The sequence below is a fragment of the Volvox carteri genome, assembly GCF_000143455.1.
Source record: "Volvox carteri f. nagariensis unplaced genomic scaffold VOLCAscaffold_19, whole genome shotgun sequence".
NCBI classification, from domain to species: domain Eukaryota; kingdom Viridiplantae; phylum Chlorophyta; class Chlorophyceae; order Chlamydomonadales; family Volvocaceae; genus Volvox; species Volvox carteri.
Window position 1 is genome coordinate 223,986 of NW_003307562.1, and position 19,259 is coordinate 243,244.

At 53.5% G+C, this 19,259-nt stretch overlaps 1 protein-coding gene across 1 annotated transcript; it reads right to left on the bottom strand.

Annotated features, from left to right (window-relative positions):
* Positions 1 to 1,325: 1,325 nt before the first annotated feature.
* VOLCADRAFT_104742 (uncharacterized protein) lies at positions 1,326 to 18,028 on the bottom strand (the record flags this gene model as incomplete). Its single annotated transcript, XM_002950564.1, has 22 exons — positions 1,326 to 1,681; positions 2,334 to 2,496; positions 2,882 to 2,979; positions 3,257 to 4,039; positions 6,839 to 6,886; positions 7,250 to 7,366; positions 7,704 to 7,834; positions 8,329 to 8,371; positions 9,282 to 9,360; positions 10,554 to 10,654; positions 11,431 to 11,500; positions 11,929 to 12,122; positions 12,696 to 12,865; positions 13,098 to 13,139; positions 13,639 to 13,730; positions 13,939 to 14,026; positions 14,698 to 15,016; positions 16,172 to 16,312; positions 16,893 to 16,998; positions 17,373 to 17,478; positions 17,655 to 17,733; positions 17,912 to 18,028. The coding sequence occupies 22 exons, from the start codon at positions 18,026 to 18,028 to the stop codon at positions 1,409 to 1,411; spliced, it is 3,360 nt and encodes a 1,119-aa protein (XP_002950610.1). The 3' UTR covers positions 1,326 to 1,408.
* Positions 18,029 to 19,259: the final 1,231 nt, after the last annotated feature.

The following is a 19,259-nucleotide window of genomic DNA, read 5'->3' on the forward strand; positions in this document are numbered from 1 at the left end:
TTCGTTGTGGTTGGGCTGGTGGAGTGAAGACACATGGGTTGGGTATGGAGGGGAGATTTTGGGGGAGAGAAAGGGGGCCCGACTGGGCAACTGTCGTGGTTCGGTGGGGTGAGGTGGAGTGTGTTGCATTGTCGGGGCTTCGATCCATTCCCCGTGGTTGCATGCGTGTGGTTGTGAACGTGTACGCGGATATTTGTGTGTGAACGTGTGAATAGCTGTGCACTATGCTGAGGCGTGCGGACACTGGGGGGTCCCGTGAAGATTGCACCTGGTTGGAAAGGGAGTGGATCGCCCAGACATTGCGGCCATGGGATAAGGATGAAGCCCTGATCGTTGCCAGGGCCCGACGGCTGCGGCGAAAAACTTCTGCCGCTTCTTTCACCACCTTAAAACTAAGCACCTAAGCAGCCTTTTTTTGGCCCTGAACCCACGCCCGACTGCCCTGATTGCTTCGATGTCGGTGGTATTTAGTACTGCTTGCATGGATTTGCTTTGCATTCCTGACCTCCCTCACGTTTCCCCTGGGGTCCTCACTCCCCAGGTCTTGTATCTGGTTCCCGTTGCCTGCGCCTCCTTTACCAATTCCACCGGCGTGTTTTCCTCTCCACAAGTGCGTTTTTCTCTTCACCTCGGTAGACATATTGTGTGCAGGGTGCAGAGGCTAAACCAATGCCGTGTTTCACGACAGCTGACATGTGCACGGCTCAGGTGTCTTGACTCGCGTGGTCGTGAGTCCAATGCACCCAACGCACCCCTGCCCCTGTCCATGGGATAAGAGCAGGCCGAAAGGAAGGACTCTGCGCGAAAGGACACAGGCCATTGTAAGGCCTAATCCATCCCTAAACCTATTCAGTCAAGCGCCAACAGCTCAACTGGGACCTCCGTGACCACAGCGCTTGGCCGTTCCCATTCCAAATCACACCAACACTACATTTAGCATACCGCGGCCCAAAGGTAATTTGGACTGACCACTGCGCCTCCCAGGACGAAGAAAGACGGGAGGAAGCCGGGGGCTCATGTGGCCGCCTGGCTGCAGCCACCGCTTCATGGCCGGCTGTACCCACCTTCCCCCATTCGTCCTTCAGTCCGTGAAGCTCTTCTGTGGAGCGTTATAAAGTCTCTTCATGCTTCATGGCCCTAGTGAAGCAATCAGCCAGCCACAGGGCAATGCCTCAGCCCACAATAGCTCAAAACAATCCAATACAAGCGCTTAGGACGGGACCATCCACCTAAAAACACACAATAAAAAGAGGTGGTGCATTGTGTTAAAAGAGGCGGTTTCCTTAAGGTGCATAACTTGTGGTACCGATGCACAACAAAATTCGCCTCTTTCCAAAATTACAAAGCAACATCCAGCAATATCCCCGCCATCCAGCGGGCTCTTCACTCTTATTCGATTTCCGACTCATCATAATTTGCTCCGCAGCCGCGGCAGAGCCGCTCCTCCCCTTCCCGCTCCTCCTCTTCCTGCTGCCGATGCCGTCGCTTCTTGCCGCCGTAGCTGTTGCTCCTGCTGTCGCAGCTGCAGTTCCTGTTGTCGATCCTGTAGCCGTAGCTGCGCCGCATACTGCCGTGCAATGGCGCTGCCGATACGGGCGTTGTTCTTCACCAATTTAATGTTGGCATCCAGGGAACGGCCCCCCGTCAAGGTGCGAACTCGCTCCAACAAAAACGGGGTCACCTGCAGCAAGGAAACCATCCGAGCGCCAACACCCCCAACGCCCGTCAAAGGGCTAGCATTACCGCCACCACTACTATCACCACCACCACCAATACATCATCACTAATCTGGGGCCAACAGCTGCAGCACGGTCGTCCTACGATATCTCCCCATACCCCCATGTGTGTATGTATGTATGTATGTTGTTACAGGGTGGTTAACTTCGCCAGCGGCCCCCTTTCCCGAGGCAGTCCCTGCTCTCCCCTGCTAGAGGGGCACCCTAATCCGTCACCCCATCCGACTTCAGAATGTATTCGTTGGGTTCGGCAACTCACCACCAGCATCCAACCAAATCTAGCGGATCAACGGCGCATCAACTTTGTTCCTGGTCAGCTCGCAAGTTGATTTTATCACGTCCTACACCATCCATAAGATGGGGGGCCACCTCCCATTTCAACACTCCTCAAACACCCGAGGAGCCGGCTGGCGGATTTGAACCCGGGTCGGCCGGGAGCAGAAGTCAGGCCTTAACCTCTGCCAGCCGCCTGCCTATGAATGTATGCGTGTATGTATGTATGTAAGGAAGTGAATGCCCAACTATGGAAAGGTGCCGAAACCAGGCCGTCGTGGTCCCCTCACCCGTTCGGGGCTTTGTCCCTCAACAGTCACCCACCTCGTTGCCCTTGATTCCCTGGCTTCCCGCCTCCTGCAGCGCTGTGCGAATGGCCGCCTCCACCTCCTCGCCCTCCGCCGCCTGCTCGCGTGGGATAGGCACTGCTACCAGTATGCCACTGCCAAGCCCCAATTGCTGAATCGACTTGAGCATGGCGGCGGCCCTGCGGTGCAGGTGTTTGGGGAAAGGGGGGAAGTTTGAAGGACGTATGTGTGTATACATGTGTCGTATACCTGTGTATACATGTCAACATAAACGTGCATCCTGCTCACGCACAGGAGGGGAAGGAATAACTTAGGGTTTGGGAAAGCCAAACACGCTGAGGAGAATGTCCCAGTCGAGACGTGTGTTGAGACGTCTGTTAACCTCGCAATCCAGTGCGTGGAAGCGGAAACGCGAAAAGGAAAGCCCTCTGTGCTTACACCTGCACCCCACCCTAAAAAGGTGGTCTTCTTTTGCTACCCGAAGGGGAAATCGTTTTACACCCCCAACACCAGAAGGACCAGATGAGTGGACGTCGGTGGCGAACCATAACCTTTTAGACTCACTCGGCCGGGGAATCCACTCGGGCCGGGGAACGGCAGCCGCTGTGCGGCGTGAAGAATGCAGGAAAGTCATCCGTACCGTACGATGCCACCGCGACGCCCTGCTCGCGGGGAGAGCAGGGGCTCGGGTCAACCGGCTGGCCGTTTGAGGTGATCGGTGTCCCCCTTACCCACCCCAAAAATGAACGCCAGGGACGTGCAGCAATATGGACAATAAAGATGAGAAGTTGACGCCCCGTCCCAATCGACCATAAGCCAATTTTACGCGCCAAGGATGGCCCGCGGCACATGCCCGTGGGCAACCCGTGGACGCTAGCCCTGGTAAAGAAGCGGCATCCTTGCAATTTGCTGGCGGAGTAACCTACTGCCGGAACTCACCCGCGTCTCCAATACTTCCAGAGTGCGTGGAATATCTAAAATGGACTTGGCTCCAGCACACACGACCGCTATAGGTGTGCGGCCCAGCTCTGTGAGGTCCGCGCTAACGTCCATCGTGACTTCTCCCCCCCGATGTACGCCCCCGATGCCGCCTGTAACGAAGACATGTATCCCGGCTAAGGCCGCTAGCGCAGCTGTGGCTGAAACTGTTGTAGCGCCGTCCAATTGTTTTGCCATGACGACCGGCAAGTCTCGCCGAGAGACTTTCTGTACGGCGGTCCCTTTTCGCGCAATATGCTCAAGCTCCTCGCGCTGCATGCCAATATGGGGGACGCCTTTGATGATTGCGATGGTCGCCGGTATAGCGCCTGATGCGCGGACAACGTTCTCAACCTCGAGCGCGGTTGATAGGTTGTCAGGCCACGGCATGCCGTGGGTAATAATTGTGCTCTCTAACGCAACCACGGGCAGTCCCTCGGTCAGAGCGGCTTGCACCTCTGGCGAGACTTGTAGCCGGGGTTCCACCATGAAGAACGAAAGCCTACGGACACCGCAGCTAAAATCCTCAGCGTCGAAAAAAATGAACTTTTGCCGGTATATGTAGCACGGAAATTGGTATGCTCCTTGACAAGCTTCGAACAAGGGTTTAAAGTGAAAGTTCGGAAAGTTCCGTAAGCAGTAAGGAATCGCGTCTGATATTACAACGCGGTGGTTATCAACGTTACTTGCGACAGGTATACTTGACAAGCATGTATGGAAGGACTTGTCGTAAGAGGTGTACGACTGCAAGCCAGCAAGGTATGCATATCATACAAGGGCCCTTTCCTGATATTGTCTGCATAACTTGTGTCATGAATCGGGCGAATTGTCATCTGGGTCTTTCAGGGACGCCGCATCCACAGCAGCAATGTCAACATGCCGGGACGTGCTGAAAACCCGAACCTCCCTCTCCACGAGACGTGCCCCCAGCGGCGCTTCACACTGGCAAAGCTGTTCTGGCCAATACAATCCGGTCAAACAAGTCGTTATGCTGTTGGTGCAGGCTCTGCTACAGCTTCCGAACTGGTGTTAAGTTGCCCGACGACAAGTGCGCGTAGCGCATTGTCATAACGTGCATGTCACACTCATAACAGGGGTTCTTAGCTTCCGGGATGCATAGCTCCCCCTTACAGGCGCCTTACAAGAAGCACCCGACGGTTGCGACGCACGGCGTCCCGAACGAATCGCAGCTCATGCTGACGCTTTGCAATCATCTTCTTCCACCGCTGAGACAGTATATTACTCAACTAAGCGTGTTCACTCGCCTCCAATCTTATGGGACTGGACGAATGGGGGAGTCTGATGGGAAGTTGGTTCAGTCCCGTAATCCACACCAGGAGCAAAATTCTTCGGGCGCCACATGACAAGCTGCCCCTTTCTCTGCCCCGTCCCGTGGTCACTACACAACTTAGATTTTAAAAGTACGTGTTATGACCAAATCAAATGCAGCATTATCCATTAAAAGGCAGCTATCGGCGACCTCACCTTAAACTAGCTGCTTTATGTATGCTATACTCGTCGAGGAGTGTAAGAACTAGGCTCAGGACGATCAGGCCTACACAACGCCGATACATCAGTCCGCGTACAAGTGACATCAGCGGTATCGGTAACCCTGCGAGGCCTCGCAACCCTGTGAGGTGTACTTGATTACAAATCGTTTTGTTTTCAGGACATACAGCGACAGCCTCCTTGCTGTCTTGCCAATGAGAGCTCTGGGCTCCAACAAAACATACACTCCATACAAAACCCAGGTCCCGAACGAAGCGCATCATAATCCTGACGGTCGTGTTGGCCCATCACGGTACGCACAGCCTGAGCATCGTGGCCCCCAGCTTTTCCCACCCACCCACCCAACTCCCCATCATTCCTTCCCCCCTTTTGACTTGGCCTACCAATGCAGGAGCCTCTGCCATGGGTGCATAGCGCTGCATAAAATGAGCCCTACCTACCACTACCCCTCTGCCACTACGTATCTATTACCCTCATCGCTAATGGGAAGAACTTGGAATGATTTAGTACTTGAGTTGCCCCTGGCACCGTAAGCCAGCTGCGGAAAGCAAGGGAAACCACAAATGCAAAAGCACGGCAAACAAGCAATGTGGTCCAGCACGCTTTCCGCAATTGGGTAATGTATAAATATGTGTGCAGATCTACGCTCCGTTTCCTTTTCCCAAAGCACAATGGTCACAAGAGACATTATTGAGCAACATGTGTGTCGCACAGATCTACGGATGTCGTACATGCGCTCAAGTTGCGACAGAAATTTCGATATACACGTCGTGTAAGCCTAGAATAGTTAATGTGAAAATGATAACAATACTCGATAACTGGAGGTCCACTTCGAAGTAGATGAAGACAGACGGACAGACAGACAGACAGACAGACAGACATTCGATAGACAAGACAGGTTCAGAGCTGTCGTCTAAATCTCTCGTGAACCGCCACAATTAGCCGTGCTTGTAGCAGTTAACCATTACTTTCCTAGCGATGAATGCGTGCCAAAATCCAGACAGCAAGGGAAGCACCGGCCTGGTCAATTCCATCACCATCACCATCGGCGCCTCCTCCGCTTCTCCTCCTCCTCCTCGCCCTCCTCCTCCCCCACGTCGTCCCCTCAAGAGCCTAGAGCTCCCCCAATACCACGGCCCCCAGACAGCAGCTCAAAACCTCAAGTGACGGGCCCCCCCACTCCACTCCCACTCTCACGCCCATCCATCACCTACACTCCCCTAAGGTTCTAAGGATCTATTCCATGCCCCAGCTACTGCACCGCTGCGTCTCTCCCCCCTTCGTCTCCTCCCTTCCGGCCAACAAATGTGCCCCACTTCGCATCTGTCCCTTCATCCTTTCCATCACATCACATCACATCACATCACATCACATCACATCACATCTCTTTACCCTACTTGCATCCTTCAGACCTAACAGAACCTCACCCCCACCACCTCCACCCCTCACCCACACGACCCCTACCCCCATCATCACAGCCACCCGGGCCGGTTCTCAGAGGGTATTGCGAAGGCGGTGTCGCCGTTGGCTGCTCCGGTGACGGAAGTGGACACTCCAAAAATTGTGTGCCCGCCGTTTGAGCGCAGTGACGGTGTAGTTGTAGGCCAGACCACCGTAGTCGTTGTCCCACATAAAGGCCCTGTACATGTACGAACAACGGTCAGGTCGTTAGCTTCTTCTTATCTTCAATGGCCACCATTTAGAAAAATAGATAGTATGGGGCAATTTAGCGGTAGGAATGGTAAGGTAAGAATGACGATTTCCATGCGCGTTTCGGAAGGGGCGAATCCAGCGAAAGCGGTGTGTGCCGACTTTGGACACTGGCAGAATCGATCCGTGTTACACACACACACACACACACACACACACACACACAAAGTCCAAGAGATGTGACAAAGCGCGATAATAAAAGACCCCGGGGCGGCAGCAAGCAAGAGCCAAACCCAAGCACCCATATCAAAGTCCACGTCCACTACACATGCCCCCACGACATGCCCGCCCCGCCTGAAGGTGGCCCCCATCATAACCCCCCACCTCACCCATACCCCATTCCTCCCACCTGTGGTACCTCTCCACACCCCCCTGGAGACGACAGCAGCCGCCGCCACCACAAAGCAACCAAGTAGTAGTGGGGGCCAGGGGTAGGGGTAGGGGTAGGGGTAGGGGTAGGGGTAGACGTAGGGGTGCGTGTGGGCGTGTATGGGGGTGTGGGTTTGAGGGTCCAATGTAGAACATTTGGACGGGAGGAAATTGGGAGTGGGCGCTGGTGAAGTCCAAAGGGAGAGGGAGGGGTGTGCTTTGCAAGCTGCGTGCGTGTGCGTGTGTGCGTGTGCGTGTGTTATGCACAAGGGGCGGTAGGGCATCGAGGCGATATCAAGTACCTGGCGGCAGACGGAGGCTGCGCTCCGAAGTCACAAAACCATATACCTTCACCCCCACCCCCACCTGCAACCGGGCCAGTTGCTCCGAGGTGACGTCGTCCAGGTGGTCAACCAGGTCGGCCACGTCGCGGCGGGAGAAGCGGAGGGAGAACTCCTCAAAGGGGACCACATCCCACAGGGGCTGGAGGGGAGAGGTAGGGGGAAAGACGAACCACGAGCGAGGGCGAGGGAGGGGATGAAGGGGAGGGGGGGGAAGCCATAACTACAAATCGCATTCCAAAACTCCGACTACAGAACGGCAAGGACGAGTAAAAGTAAAAGCTGCACTATAGGTTGTCTTTCCCCCCTTTTTTGAAGTCATTTCCGGACGAAGGGGCAAAGGAGAGGAGCAAGCAGAAGTACGGAATCCCGAGAACTAGGGTACGGGGTAGCGGGTAGGCCACGTAGGGGAGTGGGAGGAGCGGGAGGGGGAGGAGAGTCCCCTCTTACCAGCCCCCGCACCCCGCATCCCGACCCACCTGATACACGTGGTCTTGGATAACAACGGGCACGCAGCCCCGCACCATGGCCTCAGCTAGCCGGATACCCCAGCCCGCCCCCATGGGCGCCAAACAGAACTTAGAACGGGCCATGAGGTCGATGGCATCGTCTGGGAGAGGAGGGGGAGGAAGGGGAGAAAGAGGGCCGGATGGGGGAAAGACGAACCACGAACGAGTGAAGGTGCTGCCAGGGCAAGAGTGTAGGGCAGGATGGGGGAGGGGAAAGGGGATGATATGAAAATGATGGACAAGTCCAAAGAGATGAAAGAGATGGGAGGAGGGTACGGAAAGCATGTCGAGACGAAATACCCCCCCCACACACACATAAACGACAGACACGGGGACATGCCGCCACGGAGTAGAGTTAATCGCCGACCAAAGCCGCGGGGTCTTTCTCGTGCGAGTCCATGTGCCTTCCCCCTTCCCCCCCTCATCCTTGCTATCCCTCAACCCCATCCCCAACCCCAACCCATCCCGCGAATTCTTCTAAATCCTTATACGATGAAATAAATCTTTTTACAGAACTTCTTACCATATGGCACAAGCCCCTCCCCTCCCGGGTGGCCCTCCTCTCCTCTCCCCCTCACCTCCCCAAAGCACTCACGTCTAGGATCGGTCACTAAGAAGTCGCTTCTGGCGTTAGGACCCTGAAGGGGAGTTGGTTGTTGAGTTAGTTGGCAGTTGGGTATGTAGGTGGTTAGTAGGTAGGTAAGTGGTTAGTTAGGTGGATGTAACAGAGGTCGGCAAATCGATTTTTTCGGCTGCGGGTCAGTCCGTCATCTCTCATGCCAATATTTTATGGGCGCCCATTGGGATATATATATAGACTCTTTTCGGACGAGATTTCTTCCGTCATCTCTGGACCGCACGCAGCCGTAGGAGCCTAAAGAGGCTATAGGTTACGTAGCCTTATAGGCTATATGCTATCAAGCACTGCTATCAACCAAGATCAAGATCCTGGGTTCGATTCCTGGGCAGAACCCCGACATTAATTGGGAGAATGAGGTTATGACCAAGTAGCTAGTCAGGTGTGGAGATGAGGTCTAGTTGGTGGACTGAGTGTTTCGCATGCTGAGATGGTGGTGGTGGCTGATCTGTCTCTACAGATGTTGGGTGACTGGATGAGGAGGGGTCTAGATGGCAGGACCCAAAACCGCCCGTCAACTTTCAGTTCGTACGGCGTGATTACCTTTCACTATGTAACAAAGCAACAACAATATAAATTGTCCATACATATGTGCCCCCCGGGCTTTGACAGATATCCCCGCATTCGTGCGGAGCATTTAAAACTTGTATTGCCTATATTGGCGTTTTTAGGCTGCTCGTACTGGGGTGCTCCTGTTCCTGGCTGCTCATGGCTGGGGAGTGAGTGAGCGAGTGTACGAGAGTGTGTACGTGTATGTGTAGGATAGTTGGGGTTTGGGGGAGGGGGGAAAGAAGAGAGGGGTAGGCCGGGTGCACGTGACAACGTGAATGCGGGGAGGGTACACATGCATACATACATACACACACATACGCACGTACACACATACATACAGACCACCTGTGCACACGTACATTGGGGTCGTACTTGCCACCCGGCCCAAACATACTGCGTAAGGCTTGTCGTACACCCTGGCTGTACGCCATGATGGACCTGCGGTACGGCACGAAAGGAATGAAATGGGCAGTGGGGGGGTTGTACGGTCACAGTGGCAGACAGATAGACTTCCAGAAATATATACAAAAATGGCCAGGTGGTGCGGGTACGATGGCAACGAGGGGGAAGCGGGGGGAAGCGGGGGGAAGCCGGGGGGAAGCGGGGGGAAGCCGGGGAAAGCATGCTACACGCCGGAACTCGCCGACGGGGGAGGTCTGTGGGGTAATGCGTGTATGTATGTACGTATGTACGCATGTATGTATGTACGTGTGTATGCATGTACGTATGTACGTACGTATGTATCAGATCAAAGGCTATTTATTGGTTCGGATTCATTTGCAGCTGCAAACCCCTGTGGCCCCCCGGTTGGATAGCCCTCTGAAAGGCCAAAACACATACACACATACACACATACACGTGGCAGGCGGCTGGCAGAGGTTAAGGCCTGACTTCTGCTCCCGGCCGACCCGGGTTCAAATCCGCCTGTCGGCTCCTCGGGTGTTTGAGGAGTGATGAAATGGGAGGTGGCCCCCCATCATATGGACGATGTAGGACGTGATAATATCAACTTGCGAGCTAACCAGGAACTAGTTTGACGCACCGTTAATCCGCTAGATTTGGTTGGATGCTGGTGGTGAGTTGCTGAACCCAACGAATACATTCTGAAGTTGGATGGGGTGAATGGATTAGGGTGCCCCTCTAGCAGGGGAGAGCAGGGACTGCCCCGGGAAAGGGGGCCGCTGGCGAAGTTAACCACCCTGTAACAACATACAAACACGTCGCTGGGCTACGGTTAGTTATACATGGTACCATCCCTCGCCACTTCCCTGCCCCCGGCTCAGCTTAGTCAAACACATACCTACATACAGACATACCTAAATACAGACATACATTTATGTGTGTGTTACATGGTGTTACAAGGTATGTGTTTCTCCACTACTTTTTAATACCTCCCCTACCCCCGTCACTCGCTCGTGGTTCGTCTTTCCCCCCTTTCCCCCAATAGCTGCTGTCCGCAAACCCGCAAACCAACTCCCTAAGTTCCAATCCCAACCCTTCACGAACCATAAATTTATTGATTGTTAGGTAGGGTGGGGTGGGGGGTAAGAGGAGAAGGTAGTAGCGGTGGTCATCAGACCCTAGGGTTTTGTCCCCCAATGGAGGATGTACGACATAGCTGTGTGACCTACTTTGTGTATCCGCCGAAAAAGAGTGTGTAGGTGCGCTTCTCGAGATCGTCCTGTTGCCGAGTGACCACCCGCTCGCCGTCCACAAACTTGACGTCCCACACCTGTGGGTGTGTGTGTGTGGGTGTGTGTCTGGGTGTGTGGATTTGTATTTGAATTTGTATTTATATATTTACTTATATATTGTGTGTGTGTGTTACATGGTTGGGGGTGCGTGACCCCATACCTGTAAGACTACCCATACGAGCCGAAGGCCCAAGGGCAATACTACAACGCCTAAAAGCCACGGAGGAAAAGGAAAAACACCGCACATCAGCCCAGACTAGCGTCCAAAGGGGGTAATTGAGTTTCGGTGACCCCACATACGTTCCAACATCCTCGCCAGACGTGCGGGTTCCCATTTCATGGCCTCCAACATGCTCTGTTGATGATCGAATCCCTCTTCAGCACGAATATCATTATAGGCTGGGCATTCCAATAACACGTGTTTTTCATCCTCGATTCGGCTATTAGTACCACAACAGCGGCAATGGTGGGGGATGGTACGCGCGCGTGTGTATGCCTGTGTGTGTATGTGTGTGTGCTTGGACGGTGTGCGTGGTGAAGGTGCTGGTGGTTGTGTGTGCCTGTGTGTGTATGTGTGTATGAGATAGAGATAGAGAGCATTTCCATGTGCGATATTGTAGAGTTTAATATTGCATAATAGAAGCCGAATAGCATACACATACACACACACATGCGTGTGAAAGTGTCACGACACAACTGCCAACCTCCCACCGCACCAATTCGTAAGTGGGGCGGGGGAAAGGAGATTATATTTGAAAGGGTTCTCCCCTGTTTCCCCCTTTCCTCTCCCCCCCCACATACACACACGCCACACCTGTCTGTAAGCCCCAGGCTCAACCCAGCCCTGGTGAAGCACATTGGGGGTTACGACGTCCTTCTCTGGCCTGCAGTACAATAGTACGGCAGTAGAGATCTCGGGCAACATGTACGGATCAGCAAATTCGCGGCAAAAGATACGTGGGGCCGCCGCCGCCGCTGCACCAAGCCAACATTTGTTCCCGGATCGCACACCGCATTAACGGTACGACGTGCAACAAAAAACACACACGCCTTCCCCTCTCCTTCCCTCCTCCCCCTTTCCCCTTTCTGATTCTCCTTTCCCCCCCCCCCAACCCATGCTTGCACCCAACTCTGTCCCACCCATTCGCAACCCCACTCACACCTCTCCCCCTTGCCTCACCCCCAGCCTCCCGCACCCTGACCACATCTTCCCTCCTTTCTTCCCCCCCCCCAACACCCCAACACATAAACCATACCCCCCAACCTCCTCCCCCTCCCCCAAAACACACACGACATAACCCCCCTGCCCCACCGAAGACAAATCTCGTGCTCCTCCAAAATATCGGCCGCGGTGAACTCCGGGAACTCCTCAAACCGGTGCCCCGGGTGTGGAAGCGCCCCCAGCAGCGAGGCCACACCCCCCAGCGTGTCGATCCCGTGACCAGACCCCATCATATGGGCCTTCTGGAGGTAGGCGTGACGGGGGGCTTGACCGAAATGGACCATCTGTCCAGGGAGGACGGGGAACGTGGGAGTGGGAGCAGGAGGAGTGGCGCTTGGGGCGGAGGTGTGGAAAAGGGGAAATCATATGTCAGCCGCAACGGACCAGCTGCCGACACTCTCAAAGAGGTCGAACCCAAAGTGCGGAAAGGGAAAGCTGGCGGGCAGGCAGGCGGGGGGGGGGGGGGGGAGACGAACCATGAGGCGTGAAGCTGCTGGGGAGGGGGTAGAAAGAGAGGATTACGGGGAGGGGGAAACAGGGGGCCCCACAAAACCCGCAGGGAAAGACGTGTACGACCTCAGACGTGTACGACCTCAAAAGTGAATCCCAAACCGTGGTCAGAAAAGAGTGGGCCTCCTCCCTCCCGGTGTCATTGTTGCGAATGTAAATCTATGCAACAAAAGTTTTTTATAAAGGGATCACGAGTTTTGTTGTTTTGACTTCCAAGACAAAGCACCCATGGGAAGCGGTAGAGGCGGGTTAGGGGTAACAAGGGGGGTCAGGAGCTGGAGCAGCCAATCGGCCGAGAAACACAGCAGCAGCAGCAGCACCGGCACACGACAGACACGCCCTCAAACCTTAATGGGGTGTTGCAGCTCCAATTGCGACATTTGAAGTTTACACGCTCCTCGGTCGTTGGTGGCCCACATGACGTGGTTGCGGCCCCCCGTCAGGTTGAAGAAGGGCGCCAGGTGCTGGAGGTGGTGCACGACGTGTTGGAAGATGAAGGTGGGGTGGCCGACATTGCCTGGAATAACATGGGACGGGGCCCCGGGGGAAGGCGGGAAACCGCGACCGCCAGGTCAAGGGGTCCAGGGGACACCGAGGGTGAGGCAGGGCACGTGGAACAGGGGAAAGCAGGGGAATGCAGGCATACAGACGAAATGGGGAATGCAGACATACAGACGAAACCACAGTTCTTGTTTGTGTTTATTACATCATGAAGCCTGGATTGCAACTCAACTGGCGCGTGGATTTACCTGTAAACCAGTACGTGAAGGTGGGCACGTAGAATAGTGCGGCTGCAGGGGGAGGGGAGCATGAGAGGGCAAAGGTATGGTAAACCTGATGATGATGATGATGATGATGATGATGATGATGATGATGATGATGATGCAAGAAACACAAACCAAAAGAGGCCAACCGCCAACGCCCCAAGGGGGGCCAGAAGGGGAAGGAAAACACGCATCGTCTAAACTAGCCATAAAATACAACGCAGTCATATGCACAGGTGCCAGGGGAAGAGGAAGAGGAAGAGATAAGAGGGGAAGAGGAAGAGAGGGAGAGAGACGCACGCAACCCATTTTCGACCGACTAGGTGTAATCTGATTTAGCAGCGCCAGCAATGTGAAGAGGGTCGCGGTAGGTGGGGGAAGTGATGATGAGAGGCAGGGAGCTCGTACTGTCGCCCTCCTTCCTTCAACACCAACTGACAAGTCAGCACATGTCCCCCCCCCAACCGACACCGTCCAACCACCCAACCAACTCCCAACCACCTTTCAGGTACTTACAACCACCTACCTTCCCAGGGGTTTTCCGTCCTTACGGACCAGTCGCCCAACAATCGCTCAGTGAACTCCAGTTCCGCGTTGTACATCAGATCAATGTACGACCTGGGTACCAGTACAACGTACGACATTACAAACAATACGACGGATGTTGCATTTCAGACAACTAAACTAAACACAACTAACACAAACTAGATAAAAAAAGCCTCCACTACAGATATGCCTGTGTCCTGCAGTATTGGAGAATGAATGATCGAGAACATTTACAAAAGACGATACGCGCAAACCCCCCTTCCCCTCCCAAAACACCTACCATTGGTCTTGAAACTCTCGTCGGTGCAAGACAATACTGGGTAGGTCGTACACATAAATCTTGATAGCCGCATGGTTGGGCCGCCAGCCTGCGGACAGACAAGCATACGTGCATACACGCACACAGGCACGCCAGGTGGATGAAATGCGAGTGTCATCCCGTGTCCTGTCTTCTCCGTCCCTTCCTGGCCCCCGCCCTTTCCTTTACTTCCGGAACCATGGGTCAGTGACTTCAACGCTTTGGACTTCCTTCAGCGGTTTCAAACTTTGAATGGCGGGAGTTCATTTCTTGTTTCTTTGCATATGATTTTCCCCCTTCCTTCGTCCCCTAAACAACTTTTCATCACAACTGCGCCCGGGACGGGTAGAGTGTTCCAGTCCTCCAAAGCCCTTCGCGCCACAAGTCCCCGGCGCCGTTTTCCCATCCTTCCCCCCGGCTCAACCCTACATGCACATGCACATCCACGTTGCCGCGGTCATGCACGCACCCCTCCCTTTCTTCTCCCCTCCCCTTCTCCCCATCCCCTTTTCAGCCCCTTTCCCCTTTCCCTCCACCGCACACACCTTCCCCCTTTTCCCCCTTCCTTTCCACGCAACTCCCCCACCCCGGGTCGATGATTTCATCGCCAAGGACTTGAGCAGTTTAGGACTTTGGCTTTCGAGGACGCCCCGCCACTTTATCGGGAACATTTACAAAAGACGGCAGTTTACTTCCGAGTTTCCCGCACACGAGTTTCTCTTCCCCCACCCCCACCCTCACCCACCAACCCGCACGTACCCACTTTACTGCCGTACGCCTTCGTCCTCGTACACCCATGTCCCCAGTATCCCGGCTCGCAATGGCACCAGCCATTCAGGCAGGTGCCCACTCCGCTACAGTTGCGGTAGCAGTGGAGGGGGTCGGCAATCTCGCAGGTCTTGCCCCGGAAGAAAGAGTGGCAGTGGCACCAGCGCTCCTCCGGGTCCTCGTGGCGCTCCATCAGCACGTTGCCGCCCAGGCTCTGACACCAGCCGCGGTCGCTACAACGGCCTGGACACTCTTTCAGCGGTCGGTAGATTCCATCCGGCATCTTGACCTCCTGCAAGGTTAGGCGGAGGATAGGAGTGCGGCGGATTCATATAAATACCTATAAATACATACATTATATATAAATACCTAGAAATATATACATATATATATACATTTATATAGAAATACCTACAAAAATATACATTTATATAGAAATACCTAGAAATACATACATTATATATAAATACCTAGAAATATATATATATACATTTATATAGAAATACCTACAAAAAATATACATTTATATAGAAATACCTAGAAATACATACATTTATATAGAAATACCTAGAAATATATACATGCAAAAAGGAAACTATCAACTGCTCGATACGTGGGAAGGAAAGGTAGTCGACCTAGAGGGTAAAGCTTTTGCCGTGATAGATACACAAAGACCAACAACATTGCGTCCCATGATCCAGGTGCTTCGACTGCCTGCGCAGTCCTACTTATCCCTGCCCCTCAACCCCTCTTAGTTCGGTCGGGCCAGGAGTGTGTTAGCTGAGGGGGGGTGGCTGGGAGGAACGCATGCATGCCAGCTAGCAAGCAAGCAGTGCAGCAGCAAAAAATATCGGCAAAAATGTACTTTACTACTCTCGCCGCCACGTCGGCGTAGACTTCCTCATCACATCACATCACATCACGCTTTCCGATACCCCTCCTTTTTTGCCGCCTTTAGTTCTACACGTCATCACCACCACTGCGGTTTCCGTCCTTTTACTGCTATTTTATAAGAGGCTTTCCTTTGACTTCGGCAGCTAGATAGTTTTCTGCGTTTTTCGCCTTCTGTTCGTAATTCGTCTCGCAACCCAGCTATGGCCACGTCGCCGCGAGGACTACTCCGGCCATCGCAGGTCAGTTAAATATCCTTGCAGCCCGCAAACTCCTCACCCCTCTCTTTCCCGTCCTGCCCTGCCCTCCCCCACCACCCTACCATGGTCCGTTGACTTCATTTCGCTTAGGACTACAACAACTTTGAACAGTTTTGAACGCCGGCACTTCATTTCTGATTCCCTTGCATCATATGATTCGGCCCTCACCTCCCCCCCCCCCGCCTTTAGCCTCACCCAACCACCCACCATCCCCGCACACCGCACCCATCCGGTGCGGGGTTTAACCGTTCTGCAACACTCCTCCCCCTTTCATGCATGTGATACTTACTCCTTACCTTGGGACTCGGCATCGCTTGGAGCTCCTGAAAGGTGGGGTAGCCCCTCACATGCAGCCACTCCACATCCGGGTCGTCCAGGGAGGGAGAGTCCGACAGCTGCTGGCTCTCAGGAACGCCCTTGTAGCGGTAACACAACAGCTGCGGTAACACAACAAAGCACACGTATCCCCACAGATTTACATACATACATACATACACACACGCCGCCAACACCCCGGCCCCCCGTGTCCAATACAAAATCTAGCATAGGCTTAGGTCAGGTTACTCAAGGGAACAACGGAAGGTTCCGAAGATTCATTGGTGAAGTGTAAGTCTACAAAACGGGGCGGCATTGGGTTGGAGTCACGGGGAAGTCGCACATCGAATCAACTGCTGACTTCCAAGATGGGTTGAGGGGGTAAGACAAACCACAGGCGAGTGAAGCAGACATACGAAGAGTAGACGGATAGGGGTCAGGAGAAGACACATAGGAGATGGGGGAGGAGGAAACTTTCATGGCGATGATATAAGTTGTACCTTACGACGCTTCCTAGCCACCTATAAATGCATATTTAGCCAACCACAAATGCATATTATTACATCAATAACGGTAAAAACGATAATGATGTTTGGTTCTTAGGTTTTTTAATGACAGCGCAGCCCTCCCTTTCCCCTCTCGGCACAAGCAGGCAAACCCCGCAACCCGCCGTCCTTTCCCCTCACGTACGGTCGGCCTCACGTTGTTGTTAAGAAGTATGTCGTAAAAGCACGGCGGCTGGGGGACATGTCCGCTGCCCTCGTACTTGAGATAAGAGGGACACGAGTAGGGATGCTCGGAGAGCTGCCTGAGAAGGCCGCGTGTTGGCAAGGCAATCAAGGCGATCTAGCTAGGCAATCTAGCTAGGCAATCAAGGCAATCAAGTCATGGCGGGGGGCGTTCTTTCACGCAAACTTGCAGCGGGAGGGCGAAGGGGTGAGGGGAGTGGGAAGTGCATGTGTTTTATGCATATCTGCCCGGAGGGGAGGTTGGGAAAGCGAGGAAAAAAGCGCAACAAGATACTTGGGGAGAAGAGCAGGAGGAAATACAACATGTGCCAACATCAGCAAGATATAAAGCATGTACTGGGGGCCGACGGACGTCCGTAGTAGTACCGTAGTGTCGTGCGGGTCCGCGGCAACCGAGCCCTGGTGCAACGCATGCAGGCCCTGGTCATCCCACCTGCCGGAAAGCACCTTCACGCGCTCCATGGCCTTTTCGCCCCCCTGCGCCTCCCCAACTGTCTCCCCAACTGCCTCCCCAACTGTCTCCCCAACTGTCTCCCCAGCTGTCTCAGTTCCCATGGAATGCAGTGGTCGTCCGCCCACGACCCTTCCTGTTCCCTCCTTTGCGCAGGGCGTAATTACACTACTGCCTCATAAGTCCTGCGCTTCATGACTACGACACCCAGCTCCCTCTACAGGTTCTTCCACGTACTTTACACAATAGCAGTTCTTCGGGTACCAGTCTCCGTAGTGGGGCAAAGTGCCGTCTTCATGGCTCGAGTGACATGCGGGAAACAGCTTTTGTGTGCAGGTGGGGCCTGAGGCGGGGGAGGAGGGGGTTGTGCGCAAGAGTTCAAAAAGGGGGAGGCAAGTAGTGTAACGGTCAAAGCGAAATGGAAGTGATGGTCAAGGCAAGGTAAGGGAGCTAGGGCCACTTTATGTAAGCAGTAATGTTAACCCGCTCGCTGAGTGCTGCCATTTCATGCAGCATCGCACCTGCCAACCCGAACGGGCAGTCGCATTGTCCAGTTTCACCGTTGCAGTTGCCATATCTGCCAGTCCGAAAAGCACAAGCTTGGCGGAGAGAAAGAAGCAGCAATACATGGCCCTCATGGCCAGGAACGTTTTTCAAACCAGGACACTAGAAGAATGATGTGGCGATGCTAACCTGTTGCAACCTGGGTCACATGTTTTTGTATCCTCATAGAAAACACCTGGAGCTTGCGCTAGGGCAACGACTGACCAGGTGATCAGCAACACAGCTGGGTTTAGTATCATCGCAGATTCAAATAAAGGTTGATAAAATGATAAATCACATATAAGTTTTGAAAGTCAGATCACCAGGCGCAACCCTTTAGAAACTGCTAATACTCGATGCTGAGTAGCGTGGACTAGCCCATAATTCAAGACTTCCGCCAGCTGTGTAGAGAGCCAATAGATACACCATTGCTAGGCTGCATGAGACGATGAGGCAAAGAATGGATGTTGTTGCCAGTTGCCATCGTACAAGCAGTTGCGCGTTGCTCTTGCTTACAAAAGGTGCGCAAGCCGCAGCAAGAAGATCGTTTGTGGGCTTATACCCTGGTCAATTATCTAATTCATCTCAGGTTGCTCAAGATTTTAGCTGGAATGACGACAAGCCATCGTGTGGCAGCGGAAGGAGTTTTAGCTGCGGCCGTCCTCGGCAGGGAAGTACCCGCGTCAAACGGCTAGGCCCCATAACGGCCTATGTCATTTGGCTCCGAAGAGCACGCCTGAGGCGGCTTGGTATGACGTGCATGCCTTGAAATGGGCAGGAGGTTTTGGCTTTGTCACAAAGGTCAGTTCCGCAGGGTTCCGCAACTCATTTTGCCGTTCCCTCGTCCGTTCCGTGGAGAAGAACCACGACCAGTTCATATGCAAGGGATTTCATGTATATTTTGCCTTCAGTATACAACCTAAATCGTGACTTTCCGCTTCTGACCGTTTCGTAACCAATACTCCTGTTGACACATGAGCGATCATCTCCCACGTGCAAATGCCTATTATAGCATCGGTTTGAGGGCTCATAATACATGCATGGATTTGCAAAGCCGATTATGAGATATTCAATGTCAGACCATCGTCGCAAGAGATTGAGGTAATACCAATCTACGAGCATGCACGTGACGGGTGGCTTCCTGTTAGTTTAGTGTTCGCAAATGTTCGCAATAGAAAGGACATCTAATGTTTAAAACTCATTTAGTTTCATATAAGTACCACGCCTCTGAAGCCTTTGGACATTGCCAAAGCGAGCACACGGCAATCTCAGAGCAAGCGGCATTCCTTTTTATGGTGACCTGTAATTGTTTAGATTAACCTGCAA